Source organism: Eulemur rufifrons, chromosome 24, assembly GCF_041146395.1.
Source record: "Eulemur rufifrons isolate Redbay chromosome 24, OSU_ERuf_1, whole genome shotgun sequence".
Lineage (NCBI taxonomy): Eukaryota > Metazoa > Chordata > Mammalia > Primates > Lemuridae > Eulemur > Eulemur rufifrons.
The window spans coordinates 18,891,328-18,911,965 of NC_091006.1; the positions used below are offsets into that span (position 1 = coordinate 18,891,328).

The 20,638-nt window shown below is 37.7% G+C and overlaps 1 protein-coding gene across 1 annotated transcript in view; it reads right to left on the reverse strand.

Moving 5' to 3' along the window:
• Nucleotides 1-18,142, reverse strand: part of MRPL1 (mitochondrial ribosomal protein L1) — a 56,717-nt gene extending 38,575 nt beyond the window's left edge. Inside the window, exons 1-3 of the mRNA XM_069457543.1 lie at nucleotides 18,093-18,142; nucleotides 10,786-10,897; nucleotides 1,892-2,150 (exon numbers count right to left, since the gene is read on the reverse strand). Of these exons, the coding sequence (XP_069313644.1) occupies nucleotides 1,892-2,150; nucleotides 10,786-10,897; nucleotides 18,093-18,132 (411 nt within the window). The 5' untranslated portion in view covers nucleotides 18,133-18,142. The remainder of the gene's footprint in view (nucleotides 1-1,891; nucleotides 2,151-10,785; nucleotides 10,898-18,092) is intronic.
• Between the last annotated feature and the right edge of the window lie 2,496 nt (nucleotides 18,143-20,638).

Below are 20,638 nucleotides of genomic sequence, written 5' to 3' on the forward strand. Positions count from 1 at the left end.
CAGATTTATTTGGAAAGTCAATTGAAAATCCAAAATAAATAATGGCAAGCATTTGAGGCATTCTAATACAGGTACAGATTCTATAGGGCCTCAGAACCAATCTGGTCAATCATTTTGACTAGGGACCTAAGAAGAACTGAGGTTCAGATCTCTTAGAGAGACTCACACGGAAACAAGTTCTAGGCCCTGCATAGTCTGGGGGTAGCTTTAAGGTTTGGAAGAAAGAGAAAAGGGATTGTCCCCTAATAAAACCGATTGAAAGATTAATATTTTTAGAAAAACTTTGAGTAGAGACATCTTCTTGGGGATTTCTTTTCAGACAAGAAGGCATAAATTCTTAAGCACACTTTATGTCAGCCATGAAACTTAGTTTTATCGACTGGCATTCCTTTTCCATTAACATGTCACAACTAGTTGCAGTAAATTTTTCAATGGTAAGCTATCACAATAATAACATCCTCTGCAGAACACTGGCTTGTTGTACAAGCAACTCTGTGAAGGACAAAAAAATGCCTTAGGAAGACAATAGTATCTTTTCAATGTCATTAGTTTACAAGTGGCTTCCATACATGAAATGAAGCCTGTGGTCCTACAAGACATTGTTACAAACTACATTAACAGTTGACTGAGAAAGCGATCATCTTGATTGAACACTACAAAATTTTTAAAATAAAAGAACATAACACTATAGTCAAAATAGAAATTGTAACATGGCTGGTATAAACTATTTCTAATAAATGAGAACCAAGTAATGAGACAGATCTTTGTTTTAATATTAACTCTGCCCCTATCCTATGACCTTTAGCAAGTTACTTCATTTTCTGTGCCTCAGCTTCCTCTTCTGACAGTATTATAGAATTAAATGAAAAAATGCATGCAAAGCAGTTAGCATTGTGGCTGGTACACAGAAAAGTTTTTAGTAAATGTTGACTGTTATCATTAAGCACTTACTAAGTCCTTTACATGCATTATCTCATTTAATCCCCACTACAACCATATGAACTAAACATTTTAGCTCCCTTTATAAAGAGATGAAAAACCTGAGATTTGAAGAGGTTAGGCAATAAACCCAAGGTCAAAGAGCAAAGAAACCCAAACTCAAAAAAGGTAAGGCAGGATTCTGGTCCTTACATACTGTAATCTGACTCCAGAACCCATGTCCTGAAGCACTATACTATACTGCCTCCTCCTAGGTGCTCTGTTATTGTTGTTGTTGGGGTTGTTAAATTGTATTTAAAAACTTACAACTTCTAGTTTGGCCAAAAAAGGCATCCTCAGAATAAAAATTAAAATATATTTTCTAAAAAAACTAAATCTCTTAAGTAGGAAGCTTACAAAATTAAGGGCTGTAATAGACCTCAATAATAATCTAGTGTTTTCCCTGCTTTTAGAGTTTTATAATCAATAGACTTCTGTAGACTCGTATATGTAAACCGATAAAGCAGAGAGGCTCTGGTTGAAGCGAGAGAGAGGAGCTTGGAACCCCACCCATGCAAACTTAGTCTCAACCTGGGACTCCCAAGGAACAAATCTGAAGGCCACTGAGCTAATCCAAAGCCCTCATTTATAGAGAAGAAACATGACACCCAGGAAGCTTAAGTCATTTTCCAGAGTTACAGTAACATCTCAATTAACTTAACACTACTTTTGTTGAAATTTATACTAGTGACTCTTTCAGGAAATAGGAGATATATGTTCATCAACTCTCCAGAGTGTTTTCAAAATATTTTATATTTGGGAAATTAAAAAACAACCATATTTTTCATACTAAAATACAGAAAGAACATTAGATTTTCTAAAAATTACACAGACAATAATTTGAAACATTAAGAAACACTAACTCATACAGCCACTGTTCACAAATAAACTTATTTTAACTGAGTCTACGTACCTTCTTTCCCAGTGCCATATCCAATGTCAAATCAAGAAAAACACCTTGCTTTGGATAAGTAAAGTCAAGAATTTGAAATTTCTTAAGTAAGTGAATAGCTTTCTCCACATCATATATCTGCCTTGGGTATAACCGTTTTAAATAGACATCATCCTCAGGTTCGCCTTCCATGTACCGGTATGACTTTATTTTCTCTATGTCCTCTTTTTTCTCATCTGGTTCTTTGTCTTTAGCATTTTTTTTTGTTTTCTTTGCAGGCCTTAAAAAAGATCAATTCAAGATTAGTTATATCAATGTGTATTCTGAGACTTTTTTTAAAAAGCTAATGTACACAAGGCAGAGAAAAAATTAAAAATTTTTATTTTAATTCAAAAGCATAGATTGCTTTACAGTTTTTCTAATTCAACAAATATTAAGTGAACTTTTGTACTGTTTGCAGTCATGAATAAATTGAATAAGGCACTGATGCCAATACAACGTGGTAAATACTATGAGACCAGTATCAGAACCTTACAGAAAAGACAGTTAATTCAGCATAGGAGGCTAGGGAAAAGTTCTGGAAGAAATGACCTCAAAGTCAATTCTTGAAGGATAAGGAAGAGTTAACCTAGGTATATACCCCCCAAAAGTGAAAACATATGTCCATACAAAAACTTGTAACAAATGTTCATAGAAGCATTATTCCTAATAGCCAAAAAGTAGAAACAACCCAAATTTCCGTCAACTGATGAATGGAAACATAAAATGTGGTATATCCTTATAATGAATGTTAATCAGCAATAAAAACGAATGATATACTGATACATGTTACAACAGACATAAAGCCTAAGTGAAAGGAGCCAGTCACAAAAGATCAGGTATGTTTCCATTTATACAAAATAACAAGAGTCTATAGAGTCTATAGAGACTGAAAATAGATTTAGCAGTTAGTTGTCTAGGGCTGAGAGAGGAGGTTGAGGGAATGGGAAGTGATGGCTGCTGGGCATGGGGTTTTTTTGGGAGGGCAACAAAAATGTTCTAAAATTGGCCATAGTTTGCTGACTCCTAAAATAAAAGGGTAAAGTAGAAGGCAGGCAAGAGTGGAAGATAAGGCTGGAAAATCTAGATCACAGAGGGCCTACTCTGGAGGCAATGAGCAGTCAGTGAGCAGGAGTAATGCCTGTATTTTAGGTAGAGTATAAATCTGAAGGAAGTAGGATGGGAGACAATTAAGAGACTATTCCCTCCCTTTCTTCTCAAAAAGATAATGAGAACCTGAACCAGAGCAGTGATGGTAATAAGGCTGGAAAAGATGATAGATTCGAGAAATATTTACATAGTGAATATCGAAGATAGAGAAAGGAGAAAGAAAAGACTCTAAAATACTTTCCTAGGTTTCTGGCTTGAGTGACTAGGCATAGAGTAGTATGATTAACACCGGAAATAAAGCAAAACAGGTTTCTAGTGAAAGGAGGTAGTCACAGAGATGAGTTCAGTTTGGGGTATACAGAGTTTGCATGTGGGGCAGATTGTATCACTGGTCTCAATTCTTCACCCCTTCTCCATTCAAGCCCCTTTGCTAAGTGCCTGCAGTTCCTCCCACTAAAAAGTATATTTTCCAGCCCCTTGATTTGGCCAAGTGACTAGTTTTGGCTGACAGAATAAAGCAGAAGTGACGGTTTCCCTACTCTAAGCTTAGGCCATGAGAAGTTTCATCTGTTTCCACTTTTATGTTTGTATTTCTGCCATTTTCATTAGAAGAACATGCCTAGGCTACCCAAAGGTAAGAGCGAGGATAGGAGACACGTGGAACAGAGCTGCCTGCACAGAGCCCTAGGCTATTATATCTTAGACAATTCTCAGCTGACCTCTAAACTCATAGATACCTTGTAAGTCTAGCCAAGATCATCAGAGACATCCATCTGAACCCAGCCTAGGTCAGTGACCCACAGATATGCAGGCAATGATAAATAATTGTGAAGTGGTTTGTTACAGCAAAAGCTAACAAGGTGCTTACAAAATATCTAAGAAAATACATTCAACAGGTAATTGTAGGTAAAAGTTTGAAGCTAAGAAAAAAAGAACTATAAGTTATATAATTTTCTCAGCATTAATTCAAACCATACCTGTAGTCTTAAAACCATAAAAGTTTTAAATTAGTAAAATAGTATTCTGGAAAAATGAGTTCTATGGTAAGTAGAATAATGGCCCCCAAAGATAACCATATCCTAATCCCCAGAACCTGTGTATATATTATTTCACATGGCAAAAAGGTCTTTGGAGATGTGTTTAAGGTTAAAGACCTCAGGATGGAGAGATTATCCCTAGATTATCTATGTGGGCCCAATCTAATCACATCAATCCTTAAAAATTGAGAGCCATTCCCCTTCCCCAGCCGCAGCAGACAGATGAAAAGATCACACAGGAGAAATTCAAGCAATCTGCAGTTGTTTTGAAGATGGAGGGAGGGGAGCCACAAGCCAAGGTATACAGGTGGCCTCTTGAACCTGGGAATGGAAAAGAAACAGATTATCCCCTATAGTCTCCAGAAAGGAACTGCCAACACCTTGATTTTAGCCCAGTGAGAATCATGTCAGATTTCTGACCTACATAACTGTAAAATAAAAAATCTGTGTTGTTTTAAGCTTCAAAGTTTGTGGTAATTTGTTATATGGCAGCAATAGAAAACAAATATGGGGTCCTACAAAATTTATGTGAAAGAAATGAATGACATTAGAACAAATTTCTTTAAAAAGACCTCTGGCCGGGCGCGGTGGCTCACGCCTGTAATCCTAGCACTCTGGGAGGCCGAGGCGGGTGGATCGCTCGAGGTCAGGAGTTCGAGACCAGCCTGAGCAAGAGCGAGACCCCGTCTCTACTAAAAATAGAAAGAAATTATATGGACAACTAAAAATATATAGAGAAAAAATTAGCCGGGCATGGTGGTGCATGTCTGTAGTCCCAGCCACTCGGGAGGCTGAGGCAGTAGGATCGCTTAAGCCCAGGAGTTTGAGGTTGCTGTGAGCTAGGCTGACGCCACGGCACTCACTCTAGCCTGGGCGACAGAGTGAGACTCTGTCTCAAAAAAAAAAAAAAAAAAGACCTCAAAAGCCAATCCAACACATAATTCCATTCTCACTTTTAGCACTCAATAAATCCTTATTACTACCACTAGTAATAGTATCCTCCCAGCTAATGAGTAATTCAACAGAATAGCAGATAATGACAATGTTCATTTTTAATGGGGTGCAGGTGTCCTTCTGGACTGATGACAAGTCTAAGCAAGTGCCCAAGTGGATGGATGTAACACATCACAATAGCTACTTTGGAAGGACTCCACAAGTACTGAAACCTTCCAAACTGGAGAAACCACATTTTTACTTTATATTTAGTAAAGAAGCAGAGAAGCCAGAAGGAGGAGGAGCCTGGAGAGCCTATCTAAGGAATAAATTCTCCTATTTAAAATAAACAAAATGTCTTAGCTGTGCCTTCCAGACTTATTTCACATAAGTGAAGTAAATAAACGCAGATTTCACCACTAAATTTTCAATCATAGTTGAACCTGTGTATTGAATTTGCAATTAGTATGAACTTCTCAGAGGCTGAAATAAAACTTTTTAAATTAATATTTGCAAAATCCAATAAAAGTCTGATACTTAAAGAGACTGAGTTGGGTATAGAGCAATTTATTTATACTTTGGAACTTGTTTCACAAAATATTTGAAGTGGTTCAGTGAAAATACTTGTAAAACAAAAAAAGTATAACATCATTGTAACATAGATCAAATAGGACTCTCAGAAGAATGCATTCTTTGGGGAAAAAACACTGCAATTGAACAAACTCCTTCAATAATAAATAACCTCACAGACCTGCAGCCTGTTTTTCACGGCCCTCCAAAAAATGTCTATCTTTATTCACAAGATTCACATTCAGAAGAACTTTGTTGTTCAGAGCTTATGTGAACAAGCTCTATCAGGAGAGCGTAAATGCTGTGATTCCCAGAGAATAAAATAAATCATACTAGAAAGATTTTTGGGAAGGTGGAGAAGAAGCACCTGGCAATCTAAATCAAAGAGAACAGAAGTTAGCTGCAGTTACCTGGGTAACTAAACCACACAGATTAAATGAGTAGTAAGAGATTATACTCAAGTAATAACTTTCTCCCTGCTTCATTTGTCCCCACCTCCAAAAACATGAAAGAAAAAATAAATCCATGGTCATACCCAATAAAACAAGATTTAAAAAATCTGTGACGCCCAAGAGACCAGACCAAGTCCTTCTAAGGCTGAAGAATCCTTTATATTGAGAAATTTGCGGGACATAAATCATACAACCCTTGTCAAACTAAACTGAACTCAATAAAACTAAAGAGAAAATGCCTAGGGCATATATTAATGGAATGGAAATGTCTGGAACTCTTATTTCTCAGTGTAATCATATAAATGAATTCACCAACATCTCTGATGCTGGTTTATTCATTACCTTTTAAACTAAATGCACAAGTTCTGCTTTCACTTAAAATGTAAAAGCTGGAAAGACCATTAACAAAGAGAAAGAGCTGGATAAACCAAGTAGCCTGAAATCCAAGGAGAGTCAGTCCCTACCCCAACCCCCAACAGCCTCCCCTGTGGCAGAACATGAGAGAAAGGCAAGCAGGTAAGAAACAATCAGCTAAAATCTTGGGGCTAACGCGACAGTATAAGCCCCTGGGAGATCCAGACACACAGGGGGTTCACACTCAATTCACAGGCTCTTTTCCACGCACCTCCTACCAGATGCTCCCAGGAAAGACCGGAGCAGGGCAGCAGACTAGAAAGCTTCCCCAGAGGGTGCGGGCATGGAGGCAAAGGCACAGGTAAATGCCCATTGCGTCTGGAGGAAAAAAGAAGAAAAAATATCCCCACAGAAACTTCTACCCCTGGAAGCAGGGCAAGAAACAGTCCTGAACCCAGTATCCTATACCAATCCAGCTAGGGAAGGGCCAGGATACTTCCCCACGAGACCTGCAACAGATACACAGTACCATGGGGAAAAGGACAGAAATGCTCCATCCCCAAGCTCCAGTCACACTGAGCCTGCTTAAGACCAAGGCTAGATCTAGACAAGAGAATCCCTCCCACCACCCATCCCCAGCCTAGCAAGCACTAAGTAATAAGCAACAGCAGTCTACTGCTAGGGGAGGGGGCAAGAGTATAGAGGGTGACTCCCCTCTGTGGCGCAGCTGCGCAGGGAAGACAGAAAACTGAGCAGGGAGCAGGAACACTGAGAAAAACCCTCCAGCAACCCAGCCCCCACCCTAAGCACAAGATAACTGTACAAAAATTTGAAGCTGGTGGTAACCATGGCAATGACAAAACCAAACCCTAGCTCAACCCCTGACTAGACTGACTCAACGCTCTGACACACGAAGAGGCAAGCCCGTTTGCAGGCATGAATACTATTTACTTCAGTCTCTACTGTTCTACCCAAGATGTCTGGCACTCAATAAAAAAAATTCGGAGGTACACAAAGAAGCAAGAAAAAAAAACCCACTGTCAAGACAGAAACAGACTCAGATAACCTACTGAGCTTTTTTTTTTTTTTTTTAAACTAGGATCTGCTACTAGCAAATAGAGGATACACTGCGCAGACACAGGGGAGTGGGGAGACCCCGAATGACAAAGACAAGAGAGAAGCCAGCCTGTGCCTCTCTGCCCCATCTCAGATCCTGATTTTTAAAAAACTACCCATGAAGAAAACTATTTTTTAGTATATTATAGTCAGTACATTAAAAAATAAAGGTATAACTAAACCTCTGAATACTATGATTCTCATCAAGCTACTAAATAACTCACTGTCAGATATGAAAAAATCATCTGCTTCTGAATAGTTTTTTTAAAATATGCCTATTTCTTGTACTAGGCTTTTTGGGTTAGCAAAAAGTACTTGTAAATTGTACTGGAGTAGAATTTTAGGAAAATATAAAATGAAAAATTTCTAGAGAATAAATGAAAAATTTCAAGATAAAATAGTCTTAAAATAATTAATAGCCCTGATAAACAAACACTTTCACAAAACAGAAAGAAAATGATAAACAGCCCAACAGAAAAACAAGCAGAAGACGTAAATCAGAAATACAGTGAAGAAACACAAAGATTGATGATATCCAGGGTTGTTAGGAATGCGTAAAACTGGACACTCTTCGCTCACTCCTGGGTGGGGATATAAATTGGTACAAGCAGTACTCCTCCAACTTCTCAACAACAAACAAGAATTCAGGCACTATTTCTGCCACATCGCTATTCATCCTGTATTCAAAGCATGTCATACTGTATTTATATCCATATCATTTGCCTTCATGCCCCTGCGCCACTGAAATACTTCACCCAATTCCCCTGCAAAATTCTGTCTTTCAAGACCCTGCGCAAATACTTCTTGCCCTACTCTTCCCCTAGTAGAATTAATTGAACTTTCATCTGTGATCCCATAGCACTTGGTCCTATTCTTCTAATATGACAGCCAAAACAGTAAAGTGAAGTTATATCACAGACATGTGCTAATCTATAAAGACCTCCTACTCAGCAACAACAAAAAATGGAAATAGAACATAAACAGAAAATGCACAGTAAAAACATAAATGTCTCTTAAACATACGAAGAGGTATACAACCTCAAAAATAATAAAATATAAATTAAAATGATAACAATACCATTTATTACCTGTTAAATTGGCAAAGATCAAAAAATTTGACTATATCATATGTGGGAAAATGACATTCTAATAATACTTGCTGGTAAGAATATAAATTGGCAAGATATCTATGACGGCACTATCTATCAAAATTATAAATGCACACATCTTTTGGCCTAAGAAGTCTATTTGTTGGAGTTTATACTACAAATATATTCATCAAATTTGACAAGGTCTATATGCTTGATTATTCACTGCAGGATCATCTGTAATAGCAAAAGACTGAAAAGATAAATGTGTATCAGTAGGGAAATAGTTACATAAATTATGGTACATTCACACAATGAAATATAGTTACAATGACTAAATAGCACCATATGAAACAATTTCCAGATACATTGTTAACTTAAAAGCAGTCAAGATGCAGAACATGGTGCATAGTATACACCACTTATGCAAAAAAATAATATAGTCATGTACTTATATATGCACAAACCATGGCAACTGAGTGGCTAAAGGACAAGGGTGGGAAGACGACCTACTTTTACTATATACCCTTTATACTTTTTTAATTGTTTACCATGACTACCTTTTATCTATTCACAGGGTTAACTAATTCATTTTAATTAATTTAAAAACAAAAAGCAATTATTTATGTTGCTGTCAGCTTACTATGACAGCAACTATGACAGCTTACTACTTCTCAAGGGAAGAGGAAGGGAACATGTGATTATCTTCACATCACCAGCACCTTGCACAATGCCTGGCATGTAGTAGGTGCTCAACGAAGTATGCTATTAATAAATAAATAAATAAAAGAGACTACTGTGGCACAGTTGCCAGATATTCAGTTAGGTTTATAGAAACAAGAATACATTAAACAACTGAGAATTTACAAATTCACCAAAAACATTGCACACTTTAGTTTTCATTTTGGGCATCCCATAACCTAAGGACTATATTCTAGCAAATATGGTCATGAAGTAAGATTTTTATAGATTGAACTCTATGTGCTTTTCAGACCCTACCCTCCAACACAGTCTAGCTATGTAACCTTGGACATATTACTTAATATCTGGGCCTCCATTCCTTTACCTGTAAAACACTTAGGATAGTATCTGTGCTTTATAGAGCCATTATAGGAAGCTTAAATGAACTAATATATGTAGTGTGCTTAGTATAGTGTCTAGCACAAAGAAAGCATTGTGTACATTTTAACTATTCCACAGCTTTTCAGCATCTTATAACTCCCTCTGAGACATTTCTTCAGTTTCAAAAATGGTGACATTAAGGAAGAAGGCATTCAGGAAAAGGATGATGTAAACTACCATCCCTCTGTTTCTATATTTCCTTAACATCAGAGCCACCTGGGAAAAACAACAATTAGTGCTGTGCCCTGCAACCAGATGCTACAAGATAGGAGCTTGAGAGTTTAGCCAGTATCTGCCTTTCAGTGCCATATTTCAGTTGGGCTATCACACTGCCATTCAGTTCAACAAGATGGTGGCAGTATCAAGGGAAGAAAGCATTAGTTCTTATTCCAGTAAGAAACCAGTTTCTGCTCTTGGTGATCAGAAGTTGGAAGAACAAATTTCATTCCTTTAGGTTTTCACATGTTCAAACTCTACATTAAACAATATGAATTTAAACTCTAATATATATTATGCAAATCTGAAATTCTACTATCTAATCATAGTACAGGTAATCCTAGAACACTTGATCTATAAAAAGTGCCTAAGAGGAAAAAATGTAATTTAAAGAGCAAAAAGAACCACATAAACACACATACTCAAACACACATAGTACACCTTAATTAAAATTCATTAATTGTAACAGTAGGTTCTGTCCTAAAGAGGCAGGTATAGCATACTGGAAAAAGCTTAGGCTCTGGAACTAAACTCCTTGGATTCAAATTCAAGTTCTAACACTTACTAGCTCTCTGACTTTGGGCTAGTTATGTAACCTATTAGTACCATGATTTTCCTCTCTATAAAATGAGCATAACACCAATAGTTTCCTCATAAGGTTGCTATGGGGATTAAGTCAGTTATTGAATGTCAGTGTTCAATAAATGTTAAATATTATAATGTCTTATCTTTCCTTCAGGATTATAAGGTCAAAGTGGCAAAGACGATAAACTTTTACAACTGTATGTCCATGTAAGTCTTTATGGAACTAAGCATGCTTTTTAACCAAAATTTTAAATGGTAGCAAATGAAATAATAACTAAAAAATAAATACTTACTTCTTAGCAGCAGCAAAATGTCTGTTGGGCATGTGAATGTTTATAGAACAAGGATAAAGAGATGTCTGACAAACCATCTTGGAAAGACAATGCCTTTGATGATGTCTCAAGACTTAAAAAAGAAAAACATATAAAATATTAACATTAAATAATCATTATAGTCATAATTTTTTATATTTTAAAAATCAGTATTTTCAAATCACAATATTTTGTGATTCTTAATCATTCTTTAAAAAATGTAATATTAATATTCTCAAAACTAAAAGCAGGGAAATGCATCTATTATTTAAACAATTTTATCTTTATTTATTTTAACCTTAATCTAGTTCAGGCTCAAAAGAGTATGTGAGCTCTACTATTAGGGAATATGTATATGTACCTCTGAATTTTTAAAAATAATTTACATTTTATTTTTTCATTTTTAAAATAGATAATACATTTACAGAGTTGCCTGAGTACTTTTGAAAATAAGAACAAAGTGGAGGACTTGCTCTACCAGAGATCAAAACTTGTTATAAAGTTATGGTAATTAAGATACTTTGGTACTGGCACAAGATTAGAAAGACAGACTAATAAAACAACAAATGGCCCAGCACTAGACCCATGCATATATGGATATCTGAAATATAACAGAGATGTTATTGCAAATCACTGTGCAAAGAATTTAGTAAGTAGTGCTAAGACAAATAATTTTCCATAAAGGAAAGACTATATTTGGATCCCAGCACCATATCTGGATCTCACACCACACACAAAATAATAAAATCAAGATGGACTTGCACATGAATGGCAAAACTTAAAGGCTTTCAGATTATAGAAAAATATCTTTATGACCTTTAGGGAGGAAACCTTGGGGATTTCACAAACAAGATCTAAAAGTACTAACCAAAAATTGACTACATTAGTGTTAAGAACCTCTGTATTAAATATACTTTAAAGAAAATGAAAAGACAAACCAAAAACTAGGATGATGTATCAGCAACATGTATAATTGACAAAGGATTAATATTCAGAATATGTAAAAATTGACTCAATTAAAAAATGAATGAAAGAAATGAACAGGCTTCTAACTGAAAAGGAAACACAAATGATGCATAAATATATGAAAAGATGTACAACCTCATTAGTAATCAGGTAAATATAAATTTAAACCACAATAAAGTATCATTTTATATCAGCATTACTTAAAGGGTGATCAGTAGGCCTGTTTTAGGTCTGCAACCAAAGTAAGATTACATCAGCGTGAAAATCAATCACATCACTAAATATGTTGTTTGGTTCAGCTGTCAATATTTTTTTTCACAAAACTTTCTCAATCAAAGGTGTAGTGTTTTAATCTTATTGTAGACAGATAAAACTTTGTAGATCAGGTAATTTATGTAGCACTAATTTACATATATCAGATTGGCAAACTTTTAAAAAAAGAGTCAAGGTTAGCTGAAAATGTCAAGTAAGGGTAAGAGTGTGAATTGGAATGCCACTTTGGAAAACAATATGGCATTACCCAATGAAGCTGAGTATGCACATCTCAATGATGCAGCAATTCCACCTCTAGGTGTGTATACTGCACACATGTATTAAGACATGCACAAGAATGATCATACCATTGTTTGTAGTAGCAGAACTACAGGGAAGAACTCAAACATTTATCTACAGTGGATATGGAATGGATAAATACATTGTGGCATATTCCTATATGGAAAGCTACAGAACTATAAAAACAAATATACTATGAGCCTTTGTTCTTATCCTTGAACAAATTAAGGTAATTACAGCCTCAGGGCCCCTGCATTCAATGTAACATCTGTTAGAGATGCACATCTCCAAATCTTCCAGTGGCCCACTCCTCCTTATCAGCTCTAGAATGTCATCAAAGCCACATGCCAGCCAGGCAAATGGTGGTTCAGGTCTGTAATCCCAGGACTTTGAGAGGATAAGGCAGGAGAATTGCTTGAGGCCAGGAGTTAAAGAGCAGCCTGGGTGACACAGCAAGATCCCCATTTCTACAAAAAAATTTTTTAAATTAGCCAGGCGTGGTGGCACATGCCTGTAGTCCTAGCTGTTTGGGAGGCTGAGCTGGATCGCTTGAACTCAGGAGCTGGAGGTTACAGTGAGCTATGATTGCACCACTGCACTCCAGCCCAGGTGACAGAGCGAATCTCTGAAAAAAAAAAAAAAAGCCACATGCCTAACAACTCAATTTTATCTCTAATCTTCCAAATTGAAGTACAAGATAATCACCAAAACTGTGAATTCTGTGAACACACAGGAGTGACAAATGAGACAGTGTAGGAGACCTATTGCTAGGAATTCTTTGGGGGCAGAAAAGCCACAAGGGAATAAAATGGCTAGGAAGAAAAAATGAAATAAATGAAAAGATCCAGTTCTGGTATGCAATAGACTAGGAGAAGATGCTCCACATTTTTAAAGAAACTGGCTATTTTGAAAAACCACATATGGTAAATGAAGAAACAAGCAATTATCCATTCAAGGCTTGGCAAATAGTTCCAAATAATTCTTTTTTTTTTTTTTTTTTTTGAGACAGAGTCTCACTCTGTTGCCCAGGCTAGAATGAGTGCCGTGGCGTCAGCCTAGCTCACAGCAACCTCAAACTCCTGAGCTCAAGGGATCCTCCTGTCTCAGCCTCCCGAGTAGCTGGGACTATAGGCATGTGCCACCATGCCCGGCTAATTTTTTCTACATATATTTTTAGCTGTCTATATAATTTCTTTCTATTTTTAGTAGAGATGGGGTCTCGCTCTTGCTCAGGCTGGTCTCGAACTCCTGAGCTCAAACGATCCGCCCACCTCGACCTCCCAGAGTGCTAGGACCAAATAATTCTAATTGTACTAAACAAGAACCCAACAACCTTAGAGGATCCCAAAATAATTCTCTTGGGGAAACAAACAAAAATTTCTTGAACAGATCAATTGCAACCTGTTATAAAAAAATCAACCACTATTTAGAATCCCCAGTCATGACAACCAGAAATTAAAATTCTCAGTAGAAATCTATCAAACAGCTACAGACTTAAAGAAACCAATTACAAAAATACCACTATTTATGTAGTACTGTTAGCCCATGATACCTGTATTTTCAATATCTCTGTAGTCAATTTGTCCACATGTATTATTTTATATCCTTTAAAACATTTCTTCTCCCCACACTCTTAGCAGATAACCTCACTTGCTACTTCGGAGAAAACAGCCCTCAGAACTTCCTGAGCTACTTATGAACCTATCTAAATTTGCACTCATTCTTAAGTCTCTCCCACCCTTTGGCAATGAGATGGAAACTACTATATCTCCTTTGCTATTAATAGGTTATTCTCTTATAATTGATACTGAAAGGTTAGAGTTCCCCAGGGATCAATCCTAAACTGTCTTCTGACCTGACTGTATAATCCTCACTCTCCCTAGAAGATCTTACCCATCTAGTTTTTGCCTTCCCTCTACAACCACCATAGTACAGGCCACCATCATCTACCACCTGGATTACTGCAACAGCCTCCAAATTGTTCTCTCTTCTACTACTCCTGTCCCTCTCCATTTCTTTTCCACCTATTATTAGTAAAGATCATTTAAAAATGAAAATCTCACGTCCTTAAAACCCTTGAATGGCTTCACTTGGCTCTTTGAACAAAGTAAATTCTTACCAAAGGTACTCCAATAGCTACTTCTAACCTATCTAGTGAGCGTTATCTAACACCATTCTCCCTCATACTCACCATGCTTGAAATACACCTACCTCCTATCTGTTACTCGAACACACCCTATTTCATAGAAAAATCTTCCTTCCATCTGTGACATTTTCCCCTACCACTTTCAGCTCCACCTTCACATAGCTACTTTATAGTAATCCAGTTATCTTTCAGGGACTCTACGTAAACATTACTTCTTCAGAAGTCTTCCCTGAAGACTCAGAATAGATTATGTCTCTCATACACACTCTTATGGGATCTTGTACTTTTCCTTCACAGCACTTAGGAAAATTGTAATTAAAGAAATAATTATCCAACTAATGTCTGCTCCTCAATAGATAGTAAGCACCATGGACAGGAATGTATATAGCTCATTCACCATTAAATCTCTAACACCTAGCAGAGTGTTTGGCAAATGGAGACTCAATAAACATCTGTTGAATGAAGGGAATTTAAAAAAAATGAGAGCAAAAACTGGATTCAAATTATTTTAAATATTATCCATTACAACATATGGAAGGGGGGACATTTTTTTGATGATCTAGTTCTTCATTCATTCATTCAACAATGAATGTGCCAATGAAACATTGGCTAGCATTGCTTAAAGCATTTAGTATACATCAATGAACAAAACAGACAAAAATCCCTATCTTCATAGAGTTTACATTCTAGTGAAGGGAAGACAATATCAATAAACATAATATTAGGGGAGGGAGGGACTACAGTATAAAAGGGATTGAGTCAGGGGGAAAGTCATTTGCAATTTTAAGTAAGGTGGTTAAGATAGGCCTCATTAAAAAGACTTGAAAAAAAATGAGAAAAGTAGCCGTGTAAATATCTAGAAAAAGTGTTCCAGGTCAAAGATCCCAAGGCAGGAGTGTTCTTGATATGTTTAAGAAACAAGGAGTCCAGTGTGGCTAGAGCAGAATGAGTGTGAAGGAGGAGAATTAGAGAAGTCAGAGAGGGGAGCTGGAGGAGGGGGGTGGGAAAAGACAGGCACCAGATGATGTAGAAGACTATAGGCCAGTGATGGAATTATATGAGCCACATGTGTAATTTTAAATTTTCTAACAGACACAATAAAAAAGTAAAAGGAAACAGTGACATTAATAATATATTTTATTATAGCATATATCTCAAAATATTTCATTATCAATGTGAAAAATATTAATACAATTGAGATATTTTACATTTCTTGTAGTACTAAGCCCTCAAAAATCTATTATGTACTGAACACACTCAATTCGGATTAGCCACATTTGAAATGCTCAATAGTGGCTAACAAAATGGACAGTACAGCTATAGGCCATTCTAAGGAGTCTGGATTTAGAAAAATGGAAAGGCTTTGCAGAGTTCTGAGCATAGGAGTAACAGGATTTAAGTTCTTTTTTTTTTTTTTTTTTTTTTTTGAGACAGAGTCTCACTCTGTTGCCCAAGCTAGAGTGAGTGCCGTGGCGTCAGCCTAGCTCACAGCAACCTCAAACTCCTGAGCTCAAGCAATCCTCCTGTCTCAGCCTCCCGAGTAGCTGGGACTACAGGCATGCGCCACCATGCCCGGCTAATTTTTTCTATATATATTTTTAGCTGTCCATATAATTTGTTTCTATTTTTAGTAGAGATGGGGTCTCGCTCTTGCTCAGGCTGGTCTCGAACTCCTGAGCTCAAACGATCCGCCCACCTCGGCCTCCCAGAGTGCTAGGATTACAGGAGTGAGCCACCGCGCCCGGCCAGGATTTAAGTTCTTAAAGGTCCAATTTCACTATTTATTGACAGTTACCTGTTGAGAAATCCAGGTGAGAGATGGTAGTAGCTTGAAACAGGGTAGTTGCAGTGGAGTAGTGAGATGTCAGAATCTGGATTTATTTTGAGGGAAAAGCCAACCAGATTTGCCAACTATTTAATGTAAAGTGTGAAAAAAAGAGAGGAAACCCTAGCACTTTGGGAAGCCAAGGTAGGAGGATCATTTGAGGCCAGGAGTTCAAGACTAGCCTGGGCAACAAAGCAAGACCCCATTTCTTAAAAAAATAAAAAAAAATTAGCCAGGTACGGTGGTATGCACCTGTAGTCTCAGTCTCAGCTACTTGGAAGGCTGAGGCAGGAGGATAGCTTGAGCCCAGGAGTTTGAGGTTGGAATGGGCTATGACGGCACCACTGCACTCTAGAACAGGCAACAGAGCAAGACCCTATCTAAAAAAAAAAAAAATAAGAGATGAGTCAAGGATATTCTGGGGTTCTAGCCTGGACAACTGAAAGGATGGAGCTGACATCAAATCAGTTGAGAAAGACTGCAGGCTATGATAATGAGTTTGATTTTAAACAATTGTGAGGTGCTGATAAGCTATCCAAGTGGAGATCTATAATAGAATACTCAGATGAGTATAAGAATCTAAAGTTCAGGAGAGAGGTACCAACTGCAGATATAAATTTGATAGCCGAAGGAGTGAATTTAGATACAGAACAGATGAGAATGATGGATAGAATCCTAGTTCCTGGGACACTTGAAGGAAAGAGACTGAAGAGAGGAGGAGGAACTAGACAAGTAATGGGAGAAGGAAACACAGGTCAAACAGGAAGAAAATTAAGAGAATGAGGTATCCTGGAAGCTAAGAAAAGAAAATGTGACAAAAATGATAATCTTCAGTTTTTTTTTTGGTTTCTTTGGTTTTGTCTCATGTGATTTCTGTCATGAAAGATACATGAAAATATATGCCATTGACCTCTTTTCAGTAACAATATCCATTTTGGTTTGCTCCCTTGGTCATCAGAGTCTGTGGCGATCTCTTGGCATCCCTAACTTCTAATTAACAATGATCCCAAGTAATGGCTGTCTTGCCACTGAGCTTTCCTGTGAGAAGCTCAAAAAGAAAACTGTGATGCAGTGTTTTAAATTAAAAAAAAAAAAATCACTGGCCTAGGAGAGCAAGCTTCAGTCTTTCCACTGCCACTTATCTTAAAAACCTAATTTAAATGACAGTATAGATCATTGCGCTTCAAAAACATAACGAAATCAAAAAAGCATTGTACAAACAAGGGCTGTCATCCTAGATAACGAATTGGCCTTTATTAACTGCTGAAAAGAGGTGCTACCCAGAAGTGCTACAGAATTAGTCCCCAAATGATAAACATTGATCCAAATTAGACAACGTCTAAAAGTTGAAGAACTGGAATTGCCTGCAACGATGTCATTCAGAAAGCACCAACAAGCACTTTGAAAACTGTTAAAGTTTACAGACGAAAGCAATTCAAATATACTATTATACCTTTCCCTTACCATAACTCACTTCACATATCAAACTCCAGCCACATCTCCAGTATCGGGAATAGAACATTGTCTTTGCAGTCCCCACAGGTGGCTGGAGGGTGTCAATGTGCATCCCCTTCCCCGCGCCCCCAGTCCCCCGACGTGAACGGTTCCAGGAATTGAAATCCCTGACAAGGTCGCTTGTAACTAGTAGGACCCTCTGGAGAACCTAAAGCTCAGAAAGATCACGAGGCATGTGGAGTATCCACAGCAGACATGCGCCTAGAACAGCCCGGTTTGCACTCTGCTGCAACTGGAAATTCCGTGCCAGAGCTATTTTCCCTGCAAGACAACACCCTGCCTTACCTCTACCGAGACACCCTACGGCCGCCGCCATGTTGACCATTCCGGATGGCGTTCACGAAATTGGTCCTACGTTTCAGCTGGGAAGAATATTTTTAAAGTTCTGTACCGGAATTGGCGAAGGGGGAAGGGGTTAGGAGGAGCAAGAGGAACAGGGCGGGGATCAAAATAGGCTTTACCGCCGGCGTGGCGGTGTTACTGTCAGTCCTCCGTGCTACCCGGGACCCGCCGTCTTGTGGTTCCTGTAAGACAGCAGCTTAACCACCTTCAGGAAAATACGATCCTGTCGGCCATGCCGTAATTATTTTATTCCTTTTTCTTCTTCTGTTTTTTTTTTTTTTTTTTTTTGAGGATCCTACAAGGGTGCTCAGAACGATAATTTTAACAAATTTCTAAGAATACCTAGGAGCCAGCCTAAAATCTTGAAAAACAGAAACCCTGAGGAATCCCAGCAGTTTCCTCCACCACACATCCAGCCTTGTAAAGACTTTTAAAAAATTGGCCAGGCTCTTCGCCACCACCCAAGGAGGGCGAAGGGGGTGTCCCGCTCACTAACAAACTTTTTTTTTTTTTTTTTTTTTTTAACTCAGCACAAGATCGACCGTAGTTTAACATAAAGTCTTATTAACATGTCCTACATTTTCTCCCTGCTGACAAGCGGTGCCATTAGGATCAACTGAATAATAATACTTGACATTTATATTTAACACTACAAGTTTTAAAATGGCAGATCTGAGACCTACGCACAGGTTATTGTGACAGGAGGAAAAAAATTGAGTGTTCTTTCCATTACGTCACAGCTGTGGGTGTGGTTTACCTAAAACAAATCTGATCACGGATTATATCGCTTCCCAGTTTAAATAAAACTTTCCAGTGGCTGGCCAGCTCTGAAGCGGGTTTCTGGTCTCTGCCTACCTCCCCAGCTGCAACCCCATGCCAACATCCCCCCCAAGACACACAGACAAACATGGTTTCTCACTTCCGTGTCTTCGTGCACCCTGTCCCTTCTGCTTGGAATATCTTGTAACGCATCACCCCGGGAACTTTTTTTTTTTTTTTTTTTTTTTTTTAAGATTTCATCTCAGGCTTTACCCGTGTGTGAAGCCTCCCTCCTCACTTCCCAGGTTGAGTTACGGCCACCTCTTCCTGGCTTTGTACAGTACCCAGGAGTTATATCTGGTTTCGTTTGTTTTAAATAGTTTTGAGATATAATTCACATACCGTACAATTCACCAATCTATCCTATACAATTCAATTGTTTTTAGTATAGTCACAGAGTTGTGCAACCATCGCTACAATGTATCTGTTTTTCCCGCCAGTCTGAACTTTTTGTGGACAGAAATCATGTCTTACTCATTTTTGTAACCTCAGCACATACCACATTACCAGGCCTAAAAAGACCCTCAATACATGTTTGTTGAATAAATGAATATATGTATGCATGAATTAGTGACTCCATTAGAATGGCAAGCCTGCAAAATTCACTTGCTTCCATGAAGTTACCCATGGGAAAATGGACTGGATCAAGACAGGTATTTCCCAGATGCTTTATTTCATGTTTATATGTAGTACTCATCTACATGAAGAATAAGATTTCTAATTTATTGCCTTGTCTTGTTGATACCTAAGCAGTTACTACAAAGGTTCCATAACCATTTGTGACTGTTATGCAAAAAATTCAAAGAACTTGAATCTACCTTTATAACTTACTTTCTCTTTCTCCCTCCTTCCCTCCCATTTGCCCTTCTTTTCACAAATATGTGAGTTCCTGCCACGTCTCAAGCAGTGTACTTGGCTATGCATAGATGAAAAAAACTAATTTGATTTGAGAGTAAATTCCAGAATTGAAGCAAGTTCACCTAGTGCATTTCAGACAAAACAAACACCCAGATTAGAGATGCTGGTCCTTAAACTCTACAGCCCTTCCCTTTTCACAGCTGGGATCAGTTGGCCCCCATCTGTGGACTCTTTTATGTCTCCTGTTCTAACTGGAGGATTGAAATATCCAATATTGGGACTCAGAGTAACATGTAGTATGTTTACAGTAATAGCCTCAATAAAGCAATGTCATGTATAGGTACAGCTTACCTGATTGCCCTCTCTGAACACCAGAACTTTAGGGCATTAATCAGGTGGAGTCCAGAATCTAGTCATGTTTAACAATACATAAAGAGATTCTTTAGCTTGAGATGTTATAACAACTACAAAAAGACTTTATAAAAACCACCAAAACCCATAATCTGAAATGGGAACTCCAAACCTCTAAATATTTAATACATAATGAGTTTCTCCTCGCTGAAGAGAGGCAACAGAGCATTTTGTTTAAGCGTCTGTACTCTTGAGCCAAACCGCCTGGCTTTGAATCCCAGTATTATCACTTACTAGTTGTATGACTTTGAGGCAAACTTCTATTAATATACGTCTCTGGGCCTTGGTTTTCTCATCTGAGATATGGAGCTAATAATGAAATAATTTACTGAGGTACTTACTAAAGTACCTGGCACAGATTAAGCACTCAATAACTATTAAATGCCATTATTACAAAACTG